Below are 22,286 nucleotides of genomic sequence, written 5' to 3' on the forward strand. Positions count from 1 at the left end.
CGAAGTTTTTTTTTTCAATTTTAATGTACATTTTATACAAAGTTGGGTGGGGAAATTTTTTTTTACTCATCAGTGAGGCAAAATTTTTTTTTTCTTCTCACAAGTGGGCAAAGTTTTTTTTTTTTCTCACTAGTGGGCAAAGTTTTTTTTTTCAAAAACTCCCATGCCCCCCTGGAAATCTAATGGTGCGCCCCTAATTACCTTTCTGTATAGGTAATAAGCTAGTATATTTCGTGTACCAGTTGGTTATAACAAAAAAATTAGTATCATATTAAATATATTAAATGTATAAACTTTGAAATTTACATGAATTTGAAGAGCAGAGCTTCGAAATGTAGCTAAGTCAGGTGATGTGAAATTCTGCTGCGTGACCCCCTCTGCGTGGTAGAATTATGTTCATAAAATATTGAATTTAACAGATATCGTGGGTAGCCAACCACGATTTATCAGCATTTAAAATATATGTTAATTAACAAAGATAAATAATAAAGAGTACAAATGGCAATTAACTAGTAAACAAGCCTGAAATCTTAAAATGTTGCCACGTGATTTCCCGAACACATGATATGTTAACATGTGACCACTATTCAGATTTACCGTAAATATTTGGAGTATGCTTGCACATCATGCACATACACTGTGCATTTCTTTACTTCCGTATAAAATCAATAATTCATGCTGGGAGCCAAGTAACATTGTCTGCTCAGAGCAGATTGGTATTTTATTTTACTTGAGAGCATAATAGAAATACATAAAAACGAATAAGGCGCCATGATGGAAGGTCAGGTCGGGTATCAAAGGTTATTCATAACTTAAATAGGCCTACTACTTGTATTTCCCACCTTGCCTCTGTCACATGTTTCCTTCATATTATTGACAGCAAGTCCTAATTTTGACTTTGCTATTGCAAAATGTCATTTCATATCAAATTAGTAGACTTTCTTTGAAAAAACATATCACTGGTGCCTGATGGGAATACCCGTCCGCCATTGGTTGGTTGGTTGGTTGGTTGGTAGGATTTTCCGCCTTTAATACAGGCGCACCACAGTATACAGCTGTGTCTGTTTCAAAATGCAAATGTCCATTTAACATGAAGACACGTAAAAGTGCAAAAAAACGTCCCGCCACCATCAGCATTGATCAGTCTTCTATCACAATAATAACTTGTCCATTCAAACACGTATCCACAAAGACAACAATTGTCAAAAGTTCATTTTCCCGTCACCGCGAAAAAATATACAAAAGTGCTCAATAGTGCTCAAAAAATGCCACACAAAATTTAAAGCATGCAAATATATATAAACATGCTGGGAAAAAAAATGCCACAATGCCAAAACTAGTTAAGGGTAGCCCACAGATTTTAAATGTTTTAAAATATATGGGTAGCCTTAAACTGAGACTAGTTAGGTATACTAGTCACATGCCTTAACCAATGTAGATGTTCAGAAGCGATGCTCTCTTCGCATGTAGACTGAAACATAAGCGTCTGGTCATAGGTTCAATGTCATCACTCAGTGTGCTCAGTTGAGGAGAAATGGCATCATCAACAAGTGATTTGTGCGTACAGTCAAGAATGATCTGAAGTAGGGTCTGCTCATCACTCAATATGGCATCTACAATATCATCCTTGTATATCTTGTGGAGGTAGATCTTGATCTTCTTCATATGTACATCTCGACTGCCATCAAGATTCTTGCATCGAAGGATGAAGTGATGCCTGTCCTCTGGTTCTTCACCACAAACTGTACATGTTAGGTCGACTTGGAACTGATTAAACCTTGCACGGTTTGCTTGTAGTACGTAGGTACCAGTAAGAAGTCTAGCCTTTACAGCAGCCATTTCAACTTCCCTTGTGTTTGCTGAGAGGGTTCGCCATACAGGATGGATTGTGCCAATTTCCAGGGCGTCAATATTGAGATATTTCAGAGACGTTTTGGTAGAGGCTTCTTTTCTGGTTTCTTGATCCCAGTAAAAATCGACTGCATCTGTGACTCTGGTTTTCCATTCCATCTTCTTAGGTGGGGCAACCAGCAGCTCATAAGCGGATGGAAGATCATATTTCAGCAGAAGCTGCTTAATATGTACGAACCAGCTCCTACTTTTCTCTGTCTTCACAGCAAGCTGTCTTTGAGCTAGATCCAATTCAATGGAGCCTTCACTGCGGAGGATGTTTCCAAAATGGTTGAGAGTTGCCTGATGGACAACAGCAAGGATAGGTTTTGCTCCCAGAAGCCCGTACACAGCCTGATTACAAGGGGTAGGTTTTTCTGGTAGAAATTGAAGTTGTCTAAGCGTCTTCCTCTGAAAAGCGTCGAGTTTGGACAGATCTGATAACTTGTAGGAAGAAACCTCGAGTCCATACAACATCCTAGGAATTACATATGTCATCCATAAATGATGTGATATTTGTGGTGCAAGGCCATTTTTGCCATGCATGCCAGCGCCCATAAGTGCATTTCATTAAACTGGATCGTTTTCGCCTGTTTTGCGCCCAGATGTATTGGGGCGCGCTATACTCTCATTGAACAGGCAAAGTTCGCAAAACTAACAACGTTGTTATTTGCCAAACTCAATTAACATGATCCAAGGGGTCGAACATGAATTATTCATAACGAGCTATAACGGATCGATAACTGGCCTCACTTTCTAGCTAGTAAACCAGCTGAATTTTTCATAGATTTTGCGTTGCTAATAGAACAACCGTGAATTTAGTGTCACCCCCTTGGTGCCGCGTGAGTACCGTGAATGAATATAAGCTTTGTTATCATCAGCTGATAATTTTCCAGGGCGTGATTTTAGACCAAGGCAGAAACTACCTGTTATTGGTCCCATTTTACATCCATTTTTCACATTAATGTTTAGGAAAAGAGATAAAATGTTGTCTTCCATGTTGAAAGAGCATCAGGAGAAACAGGCTGCACGTAGAGTACTACAAGGTAAATATAAATGATTCCATTTTGATTTTGTTATGTCTGATACACACACATCATTTATTTAAGTTGACATGCACAATCACATCACAAACAATCATGCAATAGCTCGAGATACGGTACTCTAGCTAAAATACAGCATGTACAGATTTACATTTACTATCTTACATTATCTTGCTGTATTTCAGCTAGAGCGCCAGCCGTCAATCTTCCGGGTTTTTTAGGAGAACAATACTATTACGTAAGCATGCATGGGCGGCATCAGGGACAGACTTAGGTTTCAGTTTTCTACTGGCCCTCCGGGCCAGTGAAACGGCAAATCTACTGGCCCTGCAATAAATTTACTGGCCCAACTTTTTCAATATGTTCTACTGCAAAAAGTGCAAATAAAGAAGCATGTTCCCATGCCCGTAACCAGGGGGCAGGTGGTGAACACCCCCTCGCCAAATGCCCAAAAAAGTAGCTAGCAAAAAAAAATAGAGGTTTTCAGTCCTTGTTAGACATGTCCACATTGCTTATTATAGAGGGCGACATTCAATCCAAAAAGTGTGGACCACAGTAGCTCACAGTCAATGGCTTAACTGTGTAATCCCCATAGGGAAATACAAAAATTTGAAATTTGGACACCAGAAACTTGACGACGTAGTCTAAAAAGTGCTGGTACTTTATCCTTGATACAGAAGTCAGCATGCAGTGAAAGTTAGATTTCATAAAATAAAATCGCCTTTGTTTAAAATGGATCATCGTGGTAAAAAATGATGCATTACATGCATTTTTTGTACAGTAAGTCATTGTAAGGCATTGTGAATGATGGTCGCAGAAAAGTGCAGTTTTTTAAAAACAGACATTTGCCCATAACTTCGCTAGTTTTTGACCTACAGACATGGTTGTCCCCTCATTTTTTAAGTTAAATAATCACCTTTTTAAACAAAATAATTTCCATATGAAATATCCTATTTGAAAATTTTGTGAACATGCCTATCCTTGTCGGTCAAAAAAGGTCCAAATTTTGAACAAAAGTCCACTTTTTAAAAAATCCTGGTTACGGACGTACCTGCACGTTCCAATGCGACATTTAAAGTTGGAGACTACCACTACCAGTTACCAAACTTGACACATGTTACTTGTGTGTTAACATTATTTTATTCTATGCCACCGCACCATGGACCCTAAAAATCTTTTTCCAGGATCTATGGTGCCACTTTCATTCATTTCAAGCAAACCTGAACATTTTTAATTGTTTTGTACTGAGCGTACTCAATATAGAGAGACTAGTCACTACCACAAGTTCAGTCAGTCCTTCCTTAATTAATAAATCTACTTTCCAAAAGTTCACAAAAGAAAAGGTTCAATGCGGTATTTGCGATATCGCTACCATCATCAGATAGAGCATGAAAGAGCTTGGAAATAGGCACATCACCGAAAAAACGGGCGTATATTTCCAACTTGCTTGCAACGCAAGGATAAGAACTTGAAATGGACAAAAAATCATTAAATAAAAATATAAATTACACACAGGTGACAAGTGGGGCAGAAACTGTCCAATTGTGTCCATCGCTGATTATATCAAGTTGCCTCATATATGAGTTATAACAGGATCAAAAATCTAGTGGCCCGCCGGGCCAGTATTGTTGGAAGTTTACTGGCCCGAGGCAAAATCAACTGGCCCCGGCCCACCGGGCCACTGCTTAAATCCGTCCCTGGGCGGCATCATGGACAGGATCTTTGCAGCAAATATCACAATTAGACATGAGGCAGCTTTTTATCTTCCCATTATTTGCACATAAAAATCATGGCTCCCGCATGCATTTTGTATCTAATTACAATTAAAGAGGGGAAATGGAATGTTTTATGGTTTCACATCAAATTTTAGTGATTGACAAGTGTTGTACAATAACTATTGCTTTAGAAATTAATAGCTGCCATATATACCAACATGTTATTTGTATACATTTGCCATTATTTGCACATGAAAGTCATGGCTTCCGCATGTATTTTGTATCTAATTACACTTAAGAGTGCAAGTGGAATGTTTTATGGTTCACATCATATTTTTAGTGATTGACAAGTGTTGTACAATAACTATTGCTTAAGAAATTAATAGCTGCCATATACCAACATGTTATTTTATTACATTTGCGGTTAATTCCATGCAATTTATATTTACCTTTTTAATTTTACAAGTCTAGTGCAAAGCCACACCGATGTTCATTACAAAGTTTGACATGAACATGTCTGTCATCCTAAATGAGACTATTTACATGTAGATTGTCATTACTAAACCGGACACTGCTTTTTGCCATCGGAAGTTAATGAAGAAACAAGAAAGGAGAGAAGATGAACAAAGAAGTCACTTGGTACCCCTGGGATTTGAACCTTAGTACCCTAGCATGCCAAGCACATCATCATTGGCCGGTAGCCACAGGGGTTGCACTGGCTCGGCCATACTTTAGGATGATTGCATCATCGCATCACCTGGGATTCATGCATGCACCATGGTATTTTGTGGTATTTATGGGTGTTAGGGTTAATAAAATCCAGTGTTTATAGGTCTACAAAAGCAAGTCTGCTAGTTTGCTCTTTCGCAGATTTGGCTTCTTCTTCTGTCTTGTTCCACAACTTGTAAGATATTTTGATAATGTTAGGACTCAGATTGGGCTGCAGAGCATGGTGTCAGCTCAGCTCAGACTTCTTATATCAGCAGCCCATTCTGAGGAACATTATCAAAACATCTTACAAGTTATACGAGTGGATATTCATACGTAGTGGTAGATAAAATGATTAAAGAGTTTAACTTCAACACTACACTATTTTTCGCTCACCTGGAACGTTTTCACTAGTTCGACTAGCGTCTTCAGCAGATGGTGATGCTGTGATGGTATCTTGTCTACGATCGGGATAACCTTCACTGATGACGTCATATGATTGACAGAATGACGTCTTCTCAGAACCCGGACTCGGAGACGGCCAACAAAGGTTTTGTCACTCTGCCTTACATAGAAGGCCTTTCTGAGAAGTTACGCAGAGCGTTTAGGACTGCGGGAGTTTCTACCAATTTCAAACCACAGAATACACTCAGGAGTGCTTTAGTAGCCCCTAAAGACAAGACAGAACCCATTAAGCAATCTGGTATTGTGTATGAGATCACCTGCGCTGATTGTGATGCTAGTTACATCGGTGAATCTGCCAGGAAGTTAGAGAAAAGAATTAGTGAACACAAATCCACTGCCGGCAGTTCCAAATCAGCGGTCAGGGAGCACGTAGTCAGATCAAAAGGACACCAGATTGACTGGGAAAATGTGAAAGTGCTTTAACAGGAACAAAAGAATATTCCCGCAGAGTTCTGGAAGCTATACACATAAGAACTCAGAAACCGAGACTGAATCGTGACAAAGGACTCGAAATAGACCCAATTTGGGACAACCTACTGATGCCCAGGGGGGGGCGCCGCTACATCGTAACATCCTATGACGTCATTCTGTCAATCATATGACGTCATCAGTGAAGGTTATCCCGATCGTAGACAAGATACCATCACAGCATCACCATCTGCTGAAGACGCTAGTCGAACTAGTGAAAACGTTCCAGGTGAGCGAAAAAATAGTGTAGTGTTGAAGTTAAACTCTTTAATCATCTTACAAGTTGTGGAACAAGACAGAAGAAAGAAGCCAAATCTGCGAAAGTGCAAACTGCAACTTTAATGGAACTGGCATAAGACTGGATTTTCATTAACAATGACAATCTACATGTTAATAGTCTCCTTTATGATGACAGACATGTTCATGTTCCCAAAAAAGCTTTGTACTAGACTAAACGGGTAAATTGCATGGAATTAACCGCAAATGTATTACAATAACATGCTGGTATAAATGGCAGCTATTAATTTCTTAATCTTAAGCAATAGTTATTGTACAAACAACAAGTTTGTCAATAACTAAAATATGATGTGAAACCATAAAACATTCCACTTCTATTAAAAGTGTAATAAGATACAAATGCATGCGGAAGCCATGACTTTTATGGCTGTTATATTAAAATAACATGTTGGTATATGGCAGCTATTAATTTCTGAAGCAATATTTATTGTACAACACTTGTCAATCACTAAAAATATGATGTGAAACCATAAAACATTCCATTTCCCCTCTTTAAGTGTAATTAGATGGCTCAAAATATGCTAAGGTGTCATATTATAGCCATATATTTTGACATCTTTTTTTAAAAATAATAATTATAGAAATGGAATATTTGCTAGTTTAGTGGCAAGTTTAGGTAGTAAAGACATAGCATACACAATTTAAAATCCTTTCACTCTAAATAATAAAAAAAATAAAAAATAGCTGTAAAAATGCCTATTTTTACACTTTTATTTGTAACATGCCAAGAGACGCCTTTTTTCAACAGCTTTTAATTTTTTTTTATGGATCCTTATAGAAATTCATGTGACCTGTTTCCCAAAATGGTGCAGTAAACCAATCAAAAAAAAACAGAAAGAGGCATTATGAATTATAAGTTAACAGATCAAGAAAAGGATTTAAAAGTTTGCCTTTATGTATGTTACTATTGTCTGTCAAACTTTTGATTGATTTTGAAGTCCCTCAGTTTTTTATAAACAAAGACTTGAAGCATAAACTAAAGGGTAAATCTATTGTAAATAACTTCATTTCTCCATATTATAATCAATTTGTAAGTGGCTGCCATCTTTTTTGAACATATAACAATTTTAAAATTTTTCTTGAAATGTCTGTCAAAATATAACATACGCAAGACGGTGCTGTAATTCCTGCTAAACTAGGGTGATACAGCTAATTATGCTACATGACATAGCATTTAGCTCCACCTAGCTTTGTGGCACTATCACTTTGTGAGGAGAAGCTTTTTGATGACACAATCCATTGTTAAGTGTTGTCTGTCAAACATTTGTACGCAAGTAACATACGCAAGATTTGTATGTGTCTGTCAAAAGTAACATACGCAATTTGTTTAAAAAAATTAAAAATCACTTGATGTTCACATTATGATGATAGTTTAGAGTTTATAAATGTGTTTTAAAACATGTGATTTATAAACTGCATGTGATCTTTATTCAATTTCCCATCTTGAACTACTGTTTTTGCCAAATTATTATTCTGTATGTTACATTTGACAGACATCTTATGTATGTTATGGCTTGACAGACACACATATTTTATTTATAACAATTTATCCTCCTTATTGTAATATTTGGACACATTTTTTCCACAATCAGTTGCTGTAGGTCCTACACCTAAATAACCACAAAATACCTTATGTAATACTTTATAAATTTTTATTTGACTGCAGAAAATCATCAAAATTGTGTCTGTCAAATATAACGTGCGCAAGGGCTAGAAAATTAAATTTGTGAAGTAAATGGTCTATAACTTATCTTTCTTTTAGTGTATTATGAACGATATATGTGCATACTATAATTTAAACCTGGTTGGAGACCAAAAGAAAAGAGCTGGAAAAATAATTGTGTGTTACACTTTTATGACACCTTAGCTTATTTTGAGCCAGATACAAAATGCATGCGGGAGCTATAATTTTTATGTGCAAATAATGGGAAGATAAAAAGCTGCCTCATGTGTAATTGTTGTATTTGCTGCAAAGAACCCGTCTAACTTTGAGGTCCCGTGGACCCAGAAGACGACATCCGATTGAATTTAAATTTGGTGGAGATTAATATTTTAGCAAGTGGCACACTTTGACCAAGTTAGAAGAAAATCCGTTGGCATAGGGGGCGTTTGATGCACCCTAGCCCTCAACCGTCCTACCCTAAATCCTGAAAAATCAGGGTCGCAATTTTTTGTTTTTGTTTTTTGAATGATGATTTTTACAGATTTGTTCAAAAACTCAATGTTTTTCACTTAAAATTAATATGTTATTGTAAGACTAGTCTTTAATTGTTGTCTAACAGGTATCCAGAAGTCAAAATTGACAAATGTCCCCTAATTGAACAAGCATTATTTAATATTTGAGGTGATTTAAAAAAAAAAAAAAAAATAATAATCCGACCGTCCTACCCTAATTTCCCATTTTTCCACTTGAGGGCAACACAACAATATTTTTTTTTTTCATCAGTTTGCAATGACAAGTCAACCTTTGGTTGCAAATCAGGAGATGGATTGATTTGCCCAGCACTGGATTTTCTCAAATCTTTAATCACCGACGCAGTTGGCAGTTATCAAAACATCTTTGATCAAGCAAGGTTGCAGAATTAAACGGACTCATAATATGGTCAGAATTTGTACTTCAGCGCCTGTGTTTCCGGTTCAAAGTAAGCAAACACTTCAGCTAAATGTAAGATACATACATGTAAATGTTAGCCAAGCTAAATTGAAGCCAAACTGGACAATCTAAAAAATAGTTTTGCTGCGTTTTAAATCTGAAGACGCTACGATGACCAGTGATCGATTTTCGTATATTTTTTTGTGTAGCAAAGAATGCTACTCACTTTCAGATTTGAGTAGCAATTCCAAAATTGTGAGTAGCATTTTGCAACATGCTAATCCTGAATGTTCCATTTTCAGTTCAAGTCAGTTGCCAGTGATCGATTTTCGTATATTTTTATGTGTAGCAAAAAATGCTACTCACTTTCAGATTTGAGTAGCAATTACAAAAATGTGAGTAGCATTTTGCTACGCTAATCCAGGTTTAATCGAACACTGACGTCGATGACTGACCGTGTTATACTAGCAATCTCTATCTTCTATCCACACATTAACTATCGTGTCGTCGTGGATAGTAGATAGATTTCTCGATCAATACTTATTGCAATTTGCCTCCACACATTACGTACGGTACCGGGTAATCAACACAAAGCTTTTGTGAGGATTAGTGAGTGGATAAGAAATTGACAGCGGAGGATACAAAGGACATGCCGATTGTTAGTTGTCAATCATGAATTGCCGCAACGTTTTAGTATTTTACTGCATGGCATTCCGCAAGCACCAAGACAAATTATGCCGTATTTTTCCAAAGATCATCTCATATGAAGTAAGCTGAATGCGATCTGTACTTTTGTTACATTCCGATCGCTTTTGATCACCTATTATCGGCGAATTTGCTTGAAAACACATGAGTTCATGTTGTGTAAACATAGTTCCAGTAACTGTAACTCGTCGTACCTAGGTCCGTATATGTCATTATGTTTATGATAAAGACTGAAGTCTTGCTGGCAGGACTAGTGTAAACATAATAAGCATAGACACAAATGAAATTACGATGCTATACAATGCAATGCGCAACAGATCTACATACAAAGAAATAACATGGCCCGGTTATATGCAGAATTAGACCACGTCTGCATCACAATGAAGTTGAACATGCACACACATGACACAATTTAACAATACCAGTTGTACTTGTAGCTGAGACTAGTATACCTGAAACTTAAGGTATACTAGTCTCAGACTCAGAAATTTATTTCGAACAGATCATTGGGGTTCATTAAGCGAAATTTGCATTCATGCACACAAGACATTAAAGATATCTGGCATACCGCTCGCGCTCTCTATAGCAGGCCCTCGAAATCCGTGGTAACGCGGCCCCGCCGTTCCCAGAAAAAAAATTGGAGGTCACAGAAAAAAAAAAAAAAAATCCATTTTTTCCCTACGTTTTTTTGAAATGTTTTCCTACCCACCAACCCACCAACCTTACTGCATGTATTCAAACCACCCAAGCCCAACTAACCTTTAACATAACCCAAAACCCTTGCCCTTATCCCCAAAAGGGAGTTAGTGTAGAAATTAATTTCACCTGAAAATGACAGAAAATCTGACCTATTATTTAATGTTTTAATTACTTTAAATTTGCCTCATTTCAATTTTCATGGAAATTGTTATTTTTAGTGCTAACAAAATAAAAGACAAACCTTTCACACAATTTTGGAAATTTGAAAAAAAATCTAAAATTCTGAAAATACAAAAAAAAATACATTTAAGTGCAAAAGCTTTTTTCTTCTGGGTAAGAACTTTTTTCTTACATGCAACAGCTTTTTTATTGCAGGGTAAAAATTCGATAAATAGGTCATCATATACAAAATGCATGCATGGACCTATTTATCAAATTTCTAACCTGCAAGAAAAAGGCTGTTGCATGCAAGAACAAAATTCTTACCCAAAAGAAAAAAGCTTATGCACTTAAATGTATTTTTTTTTGTATTTTCAGAATTTTAGATTTTTTTTTCAAATTTCCAAAATTGTGTGAAAGGTTTGTCTTTTTGAGATGGGTTACAGTTTGTGTAAGGCCAGGAAAAACATGTTATTAAAATTTATGCTATAATTACTTGACCAAGTCGGAAATGATTCAATGAACATGATGAATCCCACAAAATAATTCTGAAGATGAGGAAGTCCAACACTCAACTCTTGTTCATTGTTGTATTGTAGAGCATAAAATGTAGCGTATTTTACATTACTCTTATCATACAATGCATTCTTCATGCACATTAGCACCCCCCATGGGGCCCCCTCCCACATACCCAAAGAGGGGGGTGTCAAAAATTTTATGAATCATCGTTTTTATATTGTGCATTATATATCAATTTCAGCCATGTAGGCCATGTCATTAGGCAAAGAAAAAACTTAGAATGCCTCTCATGTACAAAAGTATAGGAAACTGAACATTTAAAACCACTTTTTTAGGATGAAGGAAGCATTTTTTTTCAAAAACGTCTGAAACAGGCCAAAAATTATTTTGGGGTACTAAATCTGCTAAAATCGCCTGGGCTCGAAGCCCTGGGGGCTCTGCCCCTCGACCCCATGAGGAGCTCTGCCTCCTCGACCCACATGGATAATATTTTAAGCGTTTTTTTTGTCAAAGCCCATGCAATCTCATGCCTGAATTAGAGCCTCAGAATGGTGATTTCTTACTTTAAAAAGTCTAAAAATCCATGAGCTTTTTAGACTTTTTGAGCCCCTGGACCCCAAGGCGCGCTCGCGAATTTCACAGAAATTTTAAAGCAACATAGTTTAAGTTCCCAGACAGGAAATATTTTTCCTATGCCCTGCTCTATAGTAGGAATTCTAATTGAATGAACGCAGCTTTCAATAGCTGTACTCGATCCAACCGCGATTGTATATCGCGTATTTCAAACTACAACGGGAACGCACGACCTTGGATACAATGCTAACCAATCACGAGTGCGTTGGCATGGTTGGATTCACTTCCGCGTTACTCACGCACAGTCGCACACGCTGGCGTACATCGCACAGTGTACGCAAATGTTTGTCACGCTTTTGAAAGCTGCGTTCATTCAATTAGAATTTCAACTATAGTTAGGCCATCACTTGAAGTTGAATATTGCTCAGCGGTCTGGGACCCGTATACCACAGAACTCATACATCAGGTGGAGGAAGTTCAAAGGAGAGTGGCCCGCTTTGTAAAAAATGACTACGACAGATACAGCACAGCAGTGTCACCACCATGATCCAACAACTTCAATGGGGAACTCTAGCCAGAAGGAGAAACATCACCCGTCTAGCCACATTCCAGAAATCGCTACAGGGTTACCTTTCCATACCAGTGCGAACACTACTGCGCCCGGTACAGCGCTCCACCAGGAGATCTCATTCACAATCATTCATCGAACTTCAACCATCAAAAGATTGCTTCAAGTATTCATTTATTCCAAGAACCGTCATAGACTGGAACAATCTACCACAAGAAATACCGTAATCAATATCCAAGAACCCGTCTCACACTTAATTTCATCCCTGGTGACATGTTTTCATATCATGTGGTGAAAAATGATTACAAATGTGTAATTTGCAATCATTTTTGGAGCAACGATTTCTTCGAACCGACGGCTAAAGTGTGTATGTGAATGCACATTAAACACATACACAGCACCTGTTGGAACTCCCGGTCGGAGCTGGGAGTTTCAAAATATTGGTCAACTGAACTTGGCTTATGCGTTCTACATGTACTTGCTAGATACAGCGGATTAAAAAAATTCCATTTGGTTGACATAAATTGAACAAAATTTTCAATAAGACGCTTGTATGTTTTAGGCAATAACTTAATAATTAGGCCCACAGTAATAGTAAATACGGTAATGTAACTTTTTCTAACTGAACTATACACAATAATAGTGTCAAAATTGCCCACCAAATGGCTTCAATTGGGCCTTCATTTTGCCCAGTTTCTGGCAAAATTTAAAAGCAATAATTTATACAATAACAGTGAAAACTTAACCATGAATTGAGCCCTCATTTTCAAACTAAAATTTTACATTTGGTCCACCAAATGGCTTCAATTAGGTCTTCATATTGTAAAGGTTTCTCACTTTCCTCAGACACCCCCCCTGCGTCGCGCAAATGCTGCGGGATGTCCGCTTCGTGGCCATATTGTATTTGTTTGCGCCCCCGGTCTACGAATTCCTGGATACGCGCCTGTAGTATTATGTAGTATTATGTAGTATATGACCTGTTATCGAAAATTTTGTTTGATAAACGTCAACAAAAGGTAATTTTTCTCACGAGCAGAACGCACATGTGCAAAATGGCAGCTCTAATGCTAGTTTCATACTTTCATGTCGCTTGCCACTCACTGCACTGATCGACATACATCCAATAACACCACCTTTTCGTAGCTACGTCACATTATACAGGGCTGTCAACTTTTTGGAATTGCTTGGCGTGAGACAGAGGCCGGGACAGAGGCGAACCGGGATTTTCCGACTCCAATGTTCATTTTGCACCAATATTATTTGAGCCACGGCGCTCGAGAATGTGAAATTATTCATGACGATGCGTGAGATTTTACTAATTTTCCAGCTTTTTGCGTGAGATTTACTACCTAGGCGTGAGATTATACTACTTTGGCGTGAGACCGTGAGAAAGTGCCCCAATGTGTGAGACTCACGGCCAATGCGTGAGAGTTGATAGCCCTGCATTATAGCTCATTCATATCATTACATATTCACAATCACCTTTCGGCATTTGCGGTGTGACGAACAGACTCTTACTCCGGTACATGTATTGTACCAAGCTCACACTGTCCTCACTTTTACGATCGAAGTAGCGCCTCTCTTATTTAGTAGTCTCAGTTCCAACGTGTATGTCAGGATGTACTTTATGATAGTCTCCTATGCAGCCAGTTTGTGTCGGTGTGACAATCATCAATCACAGCAAACACATGATAGCCACATACAGTCTGGCCTGAGACTAATTTTATGAATGAATCTTACCCATGGGCGATGGAGTTCTTAGACCCGCCATTTTGCAATATACCGGGTGTCCCAAAAAAAGGTTACATGTGGATATTTGAAAATAATCTAAGTTAATGTTAACAAATTTAAATATCCTTTTCATGACATAATCTATGTACCCTCTACCAGCACCCCAGTGAATATCAAGTTCACAACGTACGTACTTAGCCCGCATTCCAGGCATTCCTAACCAAGCTCTTTACGTGACATAATGTAACACGAGGTTCATTATACCACCGTTACAGCCACCGTGCATTTGGCGGGGCACTTGAGTATGCCCAGCCATAGCATGGCAGATGCGGTATTTTAATCTGGTAAACAAAGAATAAAACTTGTTCAGTTATATTTCATGAGTTCAGTCAGAAATGTAAAAACAAACAGCAACCATTTCAAGTCAACAAAATCCATGCAAGCAAGGTCTAAATTGTTAATCATTTCACTATGTTGATGACAGGAGATACAGCGAACTGCTTTTACCAAAAAAATGTGTCCTTCTCTAATGACCATCTTCCTTTATTTGTTACCACCAAGAGTCTAGAAGCTTTAAAACTGATTTATTTTCAGTAATTTTCAATAATGTTCCTTTTGTGCAATACGTTCAAAAATGAAAAATAAGAGAAACATACAAAGTAACAAAGAAAACAATTTCAAAACAAAGGTGTGTTTGTGTTCAACTATCGTTGTGCGATATTTTGTTGGTTAGCCACTCTTGACACCCCTGTCATCACGCGCTCATAAGTTAAGTTGCTTTTAAGATACGGAACTGAAACTTATCAAACAGTTACAAGAAAGATAAATAAATAATATTTGAAAAAATGAGATTGTTATGTTATGCCATCACAAAATGCGGTTCATGTTCTACATACATGTATAACCTTTTTATGGGACACCTTGTATGTGCGTTCGTTCTGCTTGCTGTAGATATAGCGGGTGAGGAAAATTAATTTTGTTGACGTTTATCAAATTTTTGATTACGGGTCATACTAGGATTTCAATTTTTTATATGAAGTTACATGTTGTTTTGAGGAATAACAAAGCTTTTTTCGGGAAGTTTTGAGTTTATTTGGACTGGTGGTACTGGTGTAGGATCACAAGGTGAGTGGATTCGGGATGAGGTTTTCAACGATAGTAGGATACCCCGGTAGGATACGAGACGTAGGCTAAAAAGATCATGTACGCAGGACCAAATTTCGCAGCTGCCGTGATCCTGCATTTTCATACTTAGTTTTTGTCTCGTCTGAATGTTCAGGGAGAGACTTAGTAATCACTATGGTGTGTGTGTGTCCGTCATGGGGGGTGTAAAAGTGCGTGTGTGTTTAGGAAAAAGCTTGTGAACGCGCTTATCTTGAGAACCGTAAGTGCTATGATGATGAAACTTTATAGGGGGTAGCATGACCAAAGGGTGTCGACCTGATTAGATTTTGAGGGCAAAATATGGTAATTAAGTACCTAATTTGCATAATTTATGCGTAATAAGCAAAATACCTTGTGAACAGATTATCTGGAGATCCGTATGGGGTACAGTGGCGTAACTTGGTGGGGAGTAAGCGTGGCCAGATGTTCTCGACCTGATTAGATTTTCAGCGCAAAATATGCTAATTAAGTACCTAATTTGCATAATTTATGCGTATTTGATGCGTATCAAGCAAAAAAACCCTTGTGAACAGCTTATCTGGAGATCCGTATGGGGTACAGTGACGTAACTTGGTGGGGAGTAGCGTGGCCAGATGTTCTCGACCTGATTAGATTTTCAGCGCAAAATATGCTAATTAAGTACCTAATTTGCATAATTTATGCGTATTTGATGCGTATCAAGCAAAAACCCTTGTGAACAGCTTATCTGGAGATCCGTATGGGGTACAGTGACGTAACTTGGTGAGGAGTAGCGGGGCCAGAGGTTCTCGACCTGATTAGATTTTGAGCGTAAAATATGGTAATTAAGTACCTAATTTGCATAATATATGCATAATAAGCAAAATACCTTGTGAACAGATTATCTGGAGATCCGTATGGGGTAGTGACGTAACTTGGTGGGGAGTTGCGTGGCCAGAGGTACTCGACCTGATTAGATTTTCATGAGGTCAAAGGTCACATACAAGGTCAAAGGTCAACTGAGGTCACCAAATCTTTTAATAATTAATTTTCAACTGTGCATCACATAGCCCAATAACAGCTTGATCGGTCATGTAATTAAGGAAATATGACGACTTTAAGATAGTCGCTTTCTTGTAAAGTATAGCAAAGTAGCACTTTCAATGAGTGATAACTCGTAAAGGAAGCATCTTTCTGTTTTGATTTATTTGATGAAATAGTTCTTTGGTATTGCCAAATTTGATTTTTCAGCGCAACATACTTTATCCAATTTCGTGAGGTCAAAGGTCACATACAAGGTCAAAGGTCAACTGAGGTCACCAAATCTTTTAATAATTAATTTTCAACTGCATCACATATCCCAATAACAGCTTGATCGGTCATGTAATTAAGGAAATATGACGACTTTAAGATAGTCGCTTTCCATGTAAAGTATAGCAAAGTAGCACTTTCAATGAGTGATAACTCGTAAAGGAAGCATCTTTCTGTTTTGATTTATTACTTTGATGAAATAGTTCTTTGGTTTTGCCAAATTTTTGGAAGGTCATTACGGGGTCATCCGAGGTCACTCAGGGGTCATCTGAGGTCAAGTTATTAAAAACTCGTATGGGCATGAAACTTGATGGGTACAGTCAACATTTCAAGGCAAATTTTTGGAAGTTCATTTTGGGGTCACCAGGGGTCATCTGAGGTCAAATTAGTAAAAACTGTCGTATGGGCATGAAACTTGGTGGGTACAGTCATCATTTAAAGCCAAATTTTTGGAAGGTCATTTTGGGGTCATCTGAGGTCAAATTAGTAAAAACTGTTGGATGGACATGAAACTTGGTGGGTACAGTCAACATTTAAAGTCAAATTTTTGGAAGGTCATTTCGGGGTCATCTGAGGTCAAATTAGTAAAAACTGTTGGATGGACTGAAACTTGGATGGAAGGTCATTTTGAGGTTACCAGGGTCATCTGAGGTCAAATTAGTAAAAACTGTCGGATGGGCATGAAACTTGGTGGGTACAGTCAACATTTAAAGCCAAATTTTTGGAAGGTCATTTTGGGGTCACCAGGGGTCATCTGAGGTCAAATTAGTAAGAACTGTTGTATGGTCATGAAACTTGGTGGGTACAGTTACCATCGGCCAGATAATCGTGCCCAGCCGATAACCGCCAAATTCATTTACCTCTCTACCAACAGTTATCGCAAAAGCAGGCGGTCACAAAAGCAGGCGAGACTCGTGGTTCGAGAACTGCCTTGTTAAAAATCAATAAGAATTTTTTTTTACTGAAAAAATAATTACCGGTAGTTACGGTTTATGTACATTTTTGGGTCAAAATCACGATTTTTTGATATTTGGTTTTGCAGGCTTCTGACAAACCTGAGATGAATTACAATCACCTTTGTGTAAATTGCAAAAGCATGGTTATTTTTCTAATTTTGAGCATGTAACACGTTTTGCTCTTAATTCATGGCGCATGACCTTGGGCTAAAAAAAGAATGAGCTATGTCTCATAGCCAATGGCAGTTTCAAAAATGAACTTTTTTCCAAATTTGTCTCAGAATTTCATGATATTACGGCAAAAAACTATTAAAAAAATTAATTTGCCATTTCAGCTGACATGGACGCGCTAAGAAAAACGAACGAGCGTGTGGGCGTTAAGACAACAATTTTTTTGGCCTTATACATGTATGTATTACTCCCGCAGTCAAAGATGTGTGTTGAATAATGTACATATGCACTTTGATTCTAGCCATAGGCCTAAAAAATTGGGTAGATTAGTCGGCATATCTTATAGAAAAAAAGTCTAGTCTAGGGTTGGGCCTATTTTTAGGGTTGGTTGGGTTACGCCAATCAAACAATTTTTTCAGGCCTAATTTTACAAGATGTGATTAATATCAGCCAGAAGATTGTGATAATATGGGATAATATTCAAGTATTCCTAATTGTTTTTTCATTTCAGAAAAGCGAAGACGAGAGGCAGTGGCTGCAGCTACAGCAGTAACAAGGGCATTAGTTGAGAACTTGAATACGAGGTAAATGGATCTATCATATTCGTCCCATTAACCGCCCAGGGCGCTTAATGAAATCATTTTGGGTGGGTGTTTATTTTTTTACATTGTTTAGCCCAACTAGATGAAAAAAGGCCAAAATATTCATCTATTATCATCAGTGTGTCATAAGGGACCGTTCACAAACACTTGTTGGGGGGGCCTGATGCAAAAAGGGGGCCCTGAAATTTTTACCCTCATGCGGGGGGGCTGAAAAAATGACCACAAATTTTCTTTCAAAAATGAAACAATTGATAGGCAGGAAATCATTTAATTTCAGCTAATTATGTAAATATTTTGGACTATTTTCTAAACTGCCTACACATGGTCATGAGTGACGGGATCAAGGAGAACAGCTCAGGTTAAAGTCACAGTATTGAGAACCTGTTTCAACAAACCTAATGAAGATTTCTTTCAAAAATGAAACCATTGATAGGCAGGAAATCATTTAATTTCAGCTATTATGTAAAAATTTTGGACTAGTTATTTTCTAAACTGCCTATTCATGACTATCAGGAGTGAAGGAGAACTAAGGTTAAAGTCATGGTCATTAATTTTATTGGAAGAAACAGGTGCTCAAATGTGAGGGGGGGGGGGGCTGAAAAACAATATTTTCATCAACATGTCTGATTATGTTGATGTTGATTTGTTGATGTTCTATTTTTGCATGTTTGATGCAAAGCGCCCTCACATCCTTATTTTGGCGTAAAATGGCCATTTTAAGAAAACAACAAAGTGCTCCAATTACATACAGATCAACACTAACTTTAACAGAATCAGACATACCGGTAATGATTGTTGATGAAAATATTGATTTTCATACCCCAACAGACCCCCCTGTCCAAATACTTGAAAGGTGTCAAAATGCTCAGATCAAATGAGATCATACTGCATCAAACAAGCTGGTTCCTAAGAAATGCGAAACATCACAAATTTACATAACATACATTTTTCAAATTATGAATTATGCCGTAACATTGTAAATTTTACCTTGAAATTTTGAATATTAACCCTAGTTATGAATTTTACCTTAGATTATTGAGGTACCATTGGGTGATTGAGGATTCCCCCCTCAATATTTTTGGAATAAATTTTACCTTAAAATTGTGAATATTACCTTAAATTATGAATTTTACCTTAAATTATTGAGGACCCTAGGGTACTTGGGCCCCCATCAAATTTAGGATTGCCCAAACCACAAGTTGCTATTAACCCCGAGTTTGTAGCAATGCACTCTTGATTTGCAATAATTAAAATCCATACACCCTCTATCATGTCTATGGGAGACTAAACCTAACAATCTTCCACACAGGGAGTGTGCATTTCAAATGGGGGTGCCTAAATGGGTGACTCCATTTGAAATCTACACCCCCTGTGGGAGCATGGAAATAATAGTATCCTCATGTTGGGAGATTTAAAGGAATAGGGGTTGTATGGATTTAAACTGGAATAGCCCATCTTTGCCATCAGGCAGATGCATTCATTTGAAGGTTTGTGGACTTTAATGTAGGCCTATATCTATTGAACAGGAGTACAATGGTGCCTGTTTGCGCTCCCTGATTACATTTTTCCTAAGGGAGGCACCATTAGATATTGATGGGGGGGGGGCCTTGGTGAAGCAAATTGTTTTTTAACACCTCAACAAGACATGTTTTTACTCCTTGCTGAGACCCAATATTTTTTTTCACTACAGAGACATTTTGTCTCTATTTTCAACAATTTGTTTTTGGATTTGTGAAATAAATTTTAAATTTTGATTCCAGTGTAAGCCAATATTTCTAACATTGTTACGTTTTGTAATTACCTACATTTTGTGTGCTGTGAAATAATCATTAAATTTAGGTTAAAATGCATTCATATGATGGTGAGTTATTCATATATGTAGCGGGAAAATTTTTCAAAGGAGATCCGTCTCAGGATACAAGTACGGTACTTTCTTCAAAACAGACTCATGTGTAACTTCTCACTAAAACAAATATTCCTCCCATTCATACCCACGTACAATGTATGACTCCCATCAGTGTGGCATAGATTTCTTTAAAAAATATTTTGTTTGAAAAATCTGTGAAGTCGAGTGAATCAAGTGTTTTCACTCACAGAATAAGTTTTCATCAACAAATGTGCACAAAATACTTACCAGTTTGAAGCTAAAATATCATGATGAAAAATGGAAAGTAGGAGAAAATTTGCTATTTAAAAGCTAGTAAAAAATTGCCAAATATGAGGTTAATTTTTCTTCACTGACTGTGACAATTTTTTTCACCCGGTTTTTGACACCATATATCTTTTTTTTTTGTGGTCTGTGGTAGAGCAAAATATACATATTTTTTTTTATCTGAGCAAATGTTTTTTTCTTCAAAACAAAAAACTACCCAGCCCCCTCCTTTGTTATCTAATGGTGCGTCCCTAAGCAGATGCGCATTTTCTCTTGGTGTGGACCTTGAATGTACAATACTGTTAAAACAAGAACACAATGGTGGCTGCTTGGATCCTTGGGATGATTGTCTCAAAACAAGTGGTAATTTCCCTGTTTTGTTTAGGTATCAACCATTTCAAGGGTTTCTGAGCTGAGCTGAATTGTCAGTAATCGCTGGCCCACTTAAGCTGAAGATGCTGACACCACCTACTATTTCCATGCACCACCACAAGCACTAGGATCCACAACATGCTCACACATCAGGGCACAGTTCTTTAACCCCAATACATTTGTACATTCATTGAATGACCTTTGAAAATTGGGGACAAAAATTCATACTCTGTAACTTGAGGTCAAATTTTGCACTGTGGTTGTTTAATTGAGGTTATTGAACTATGTCATTGGGATGAGGCCATTGTGGTCCAGGCCTGCAATTTCTATTATGATGATAATTAGCTATATTTGCCAAGATTTCACCTTTTATCATGCATAAGGTGTTTTTTTTTGTAGTTTATGAGACAGGAAGGATCCTGTTCAATCATTGATTCCTTTGTGCTCATAGTGAAAGGAGCTGCCATGGGCGGTGGCCAAATTATTGTAGTGGCCCTGCATGGCATGGCAACTTTGGGCATGCAACACTGCTGGTAGATTCCTTTGCGTGTGGCTTCAGAGGAGGCATTGCAAAGTATTTAGTCAAAGTGAAAGATTTTGATGAATTTCTCTTTCTACTTTCATTGGATTACAGAGTGGCGATGGCCTATGACAATGAGAAAAAGCTGGATGCAGAAGCTAAGCAGCTGCAAGCCAACGCTGCACAGTTTGCTAAACAAAGTATGCAGTGGTTACAACTTGTGGAAAACTTCAATGGTGCTCTCAAGGTGAGTGTTTATGTATATGGTTGCGTATGTGTGTGATGGGGGGGGGGCAGGGGTGTGATTATGTGTGAGCGCAAAGCAGGAGTAATCGGGCACAATCTGACCCTTGTGAGCTTAGCGAGTGCAGAGCTAGTTGTACATGTAGTAATTACAAAGGACAAAGGACCTACAAAAGTATATGATATTTGAATTCTTCTACATGCTCGCTATGAATTGAGCAATGCAGCTGTTGCTAAAGCTCACATATTCCTCGCATCACCACAAATTAACTAATTCACTGGCAAGCGTTTACTCAGTAGAAACACGCTGTATTACTCGAAATTGACCATTGAGAATCGCAAGAATCTATTCTCCAGAACTGGATCATGTGAGATTTTCATATATTTTTTTAGCCTACATGTATACTAGACGTTCGCTTTTCGTATCTCTTTCCTTGTTGGAAAGGTATAACGTTGATGAGATAGGAACATGTACCGAACATCCGGGACCTACTCTGCCGTGTTTGGCTGAGTAACTGTACATGAACACGGTCTTTTGTGCCTATGTAAATTAGTCATTGTGTAAAGCTGTGTTTATACCCATAGGTTACTCATCATCAGACTGAATCATTGTCGTTAACTGCACAAGTTATGTGTGCAATTCTAGAGAACGTTGACCGACAGAGGGTGTCAATATAGGCCTACGTGTCGCTTTTGAAAAACAG

The 22,286-nt window shown here is 37.7% G+C and overlaps 1 protein-coding gene across 1 annotated transcript in view; it reads left to right on the top strand.

Moving 5' to 3' along the window:
• The first annotated feature begins 2,748 nt into the window (after positions 1–2,748).
• LOC140162624 (biogenesis of lysosome-related organelles complex 1 subunit 1-like) overlaps positions 2,749–22,286 on the top strand; it is a 29,394-nt gene continuing 9,856 nt past the window's right edge. The window contains exons 1-3 of the mRNA XM_072185895.1: positions 2,749–2,936; positions 18,205–18,277; positions 21,454–21,586. Coding sequence (XP_072041996.1) covers positions 2,855–2,936; positions 18,205–18,277; positions 21,454–21,586 — 288 coding nt within the window. The 5' untranslated portion in view covers positions 2,749–2,854. The remainder of the gene's footprint in view (positions 2,937–18,204; positions 18,278–21,453; positions 21,587–22,286) is intronic.

This window comes from Amphiura filiformis, chromosome 10, assembly GCF_039555335.1.
Source record: "Amphiura filiformis chromosome 10, Afil_fr2py, whole genome shotgun sequence".
Taxonomy (NCBI): Eukaryota; Metazoa; Echinodermata; class Ophiuroidea; order Amphilepidida; family Amphiuridae; genus Amphiura; species Amphiura filiformis.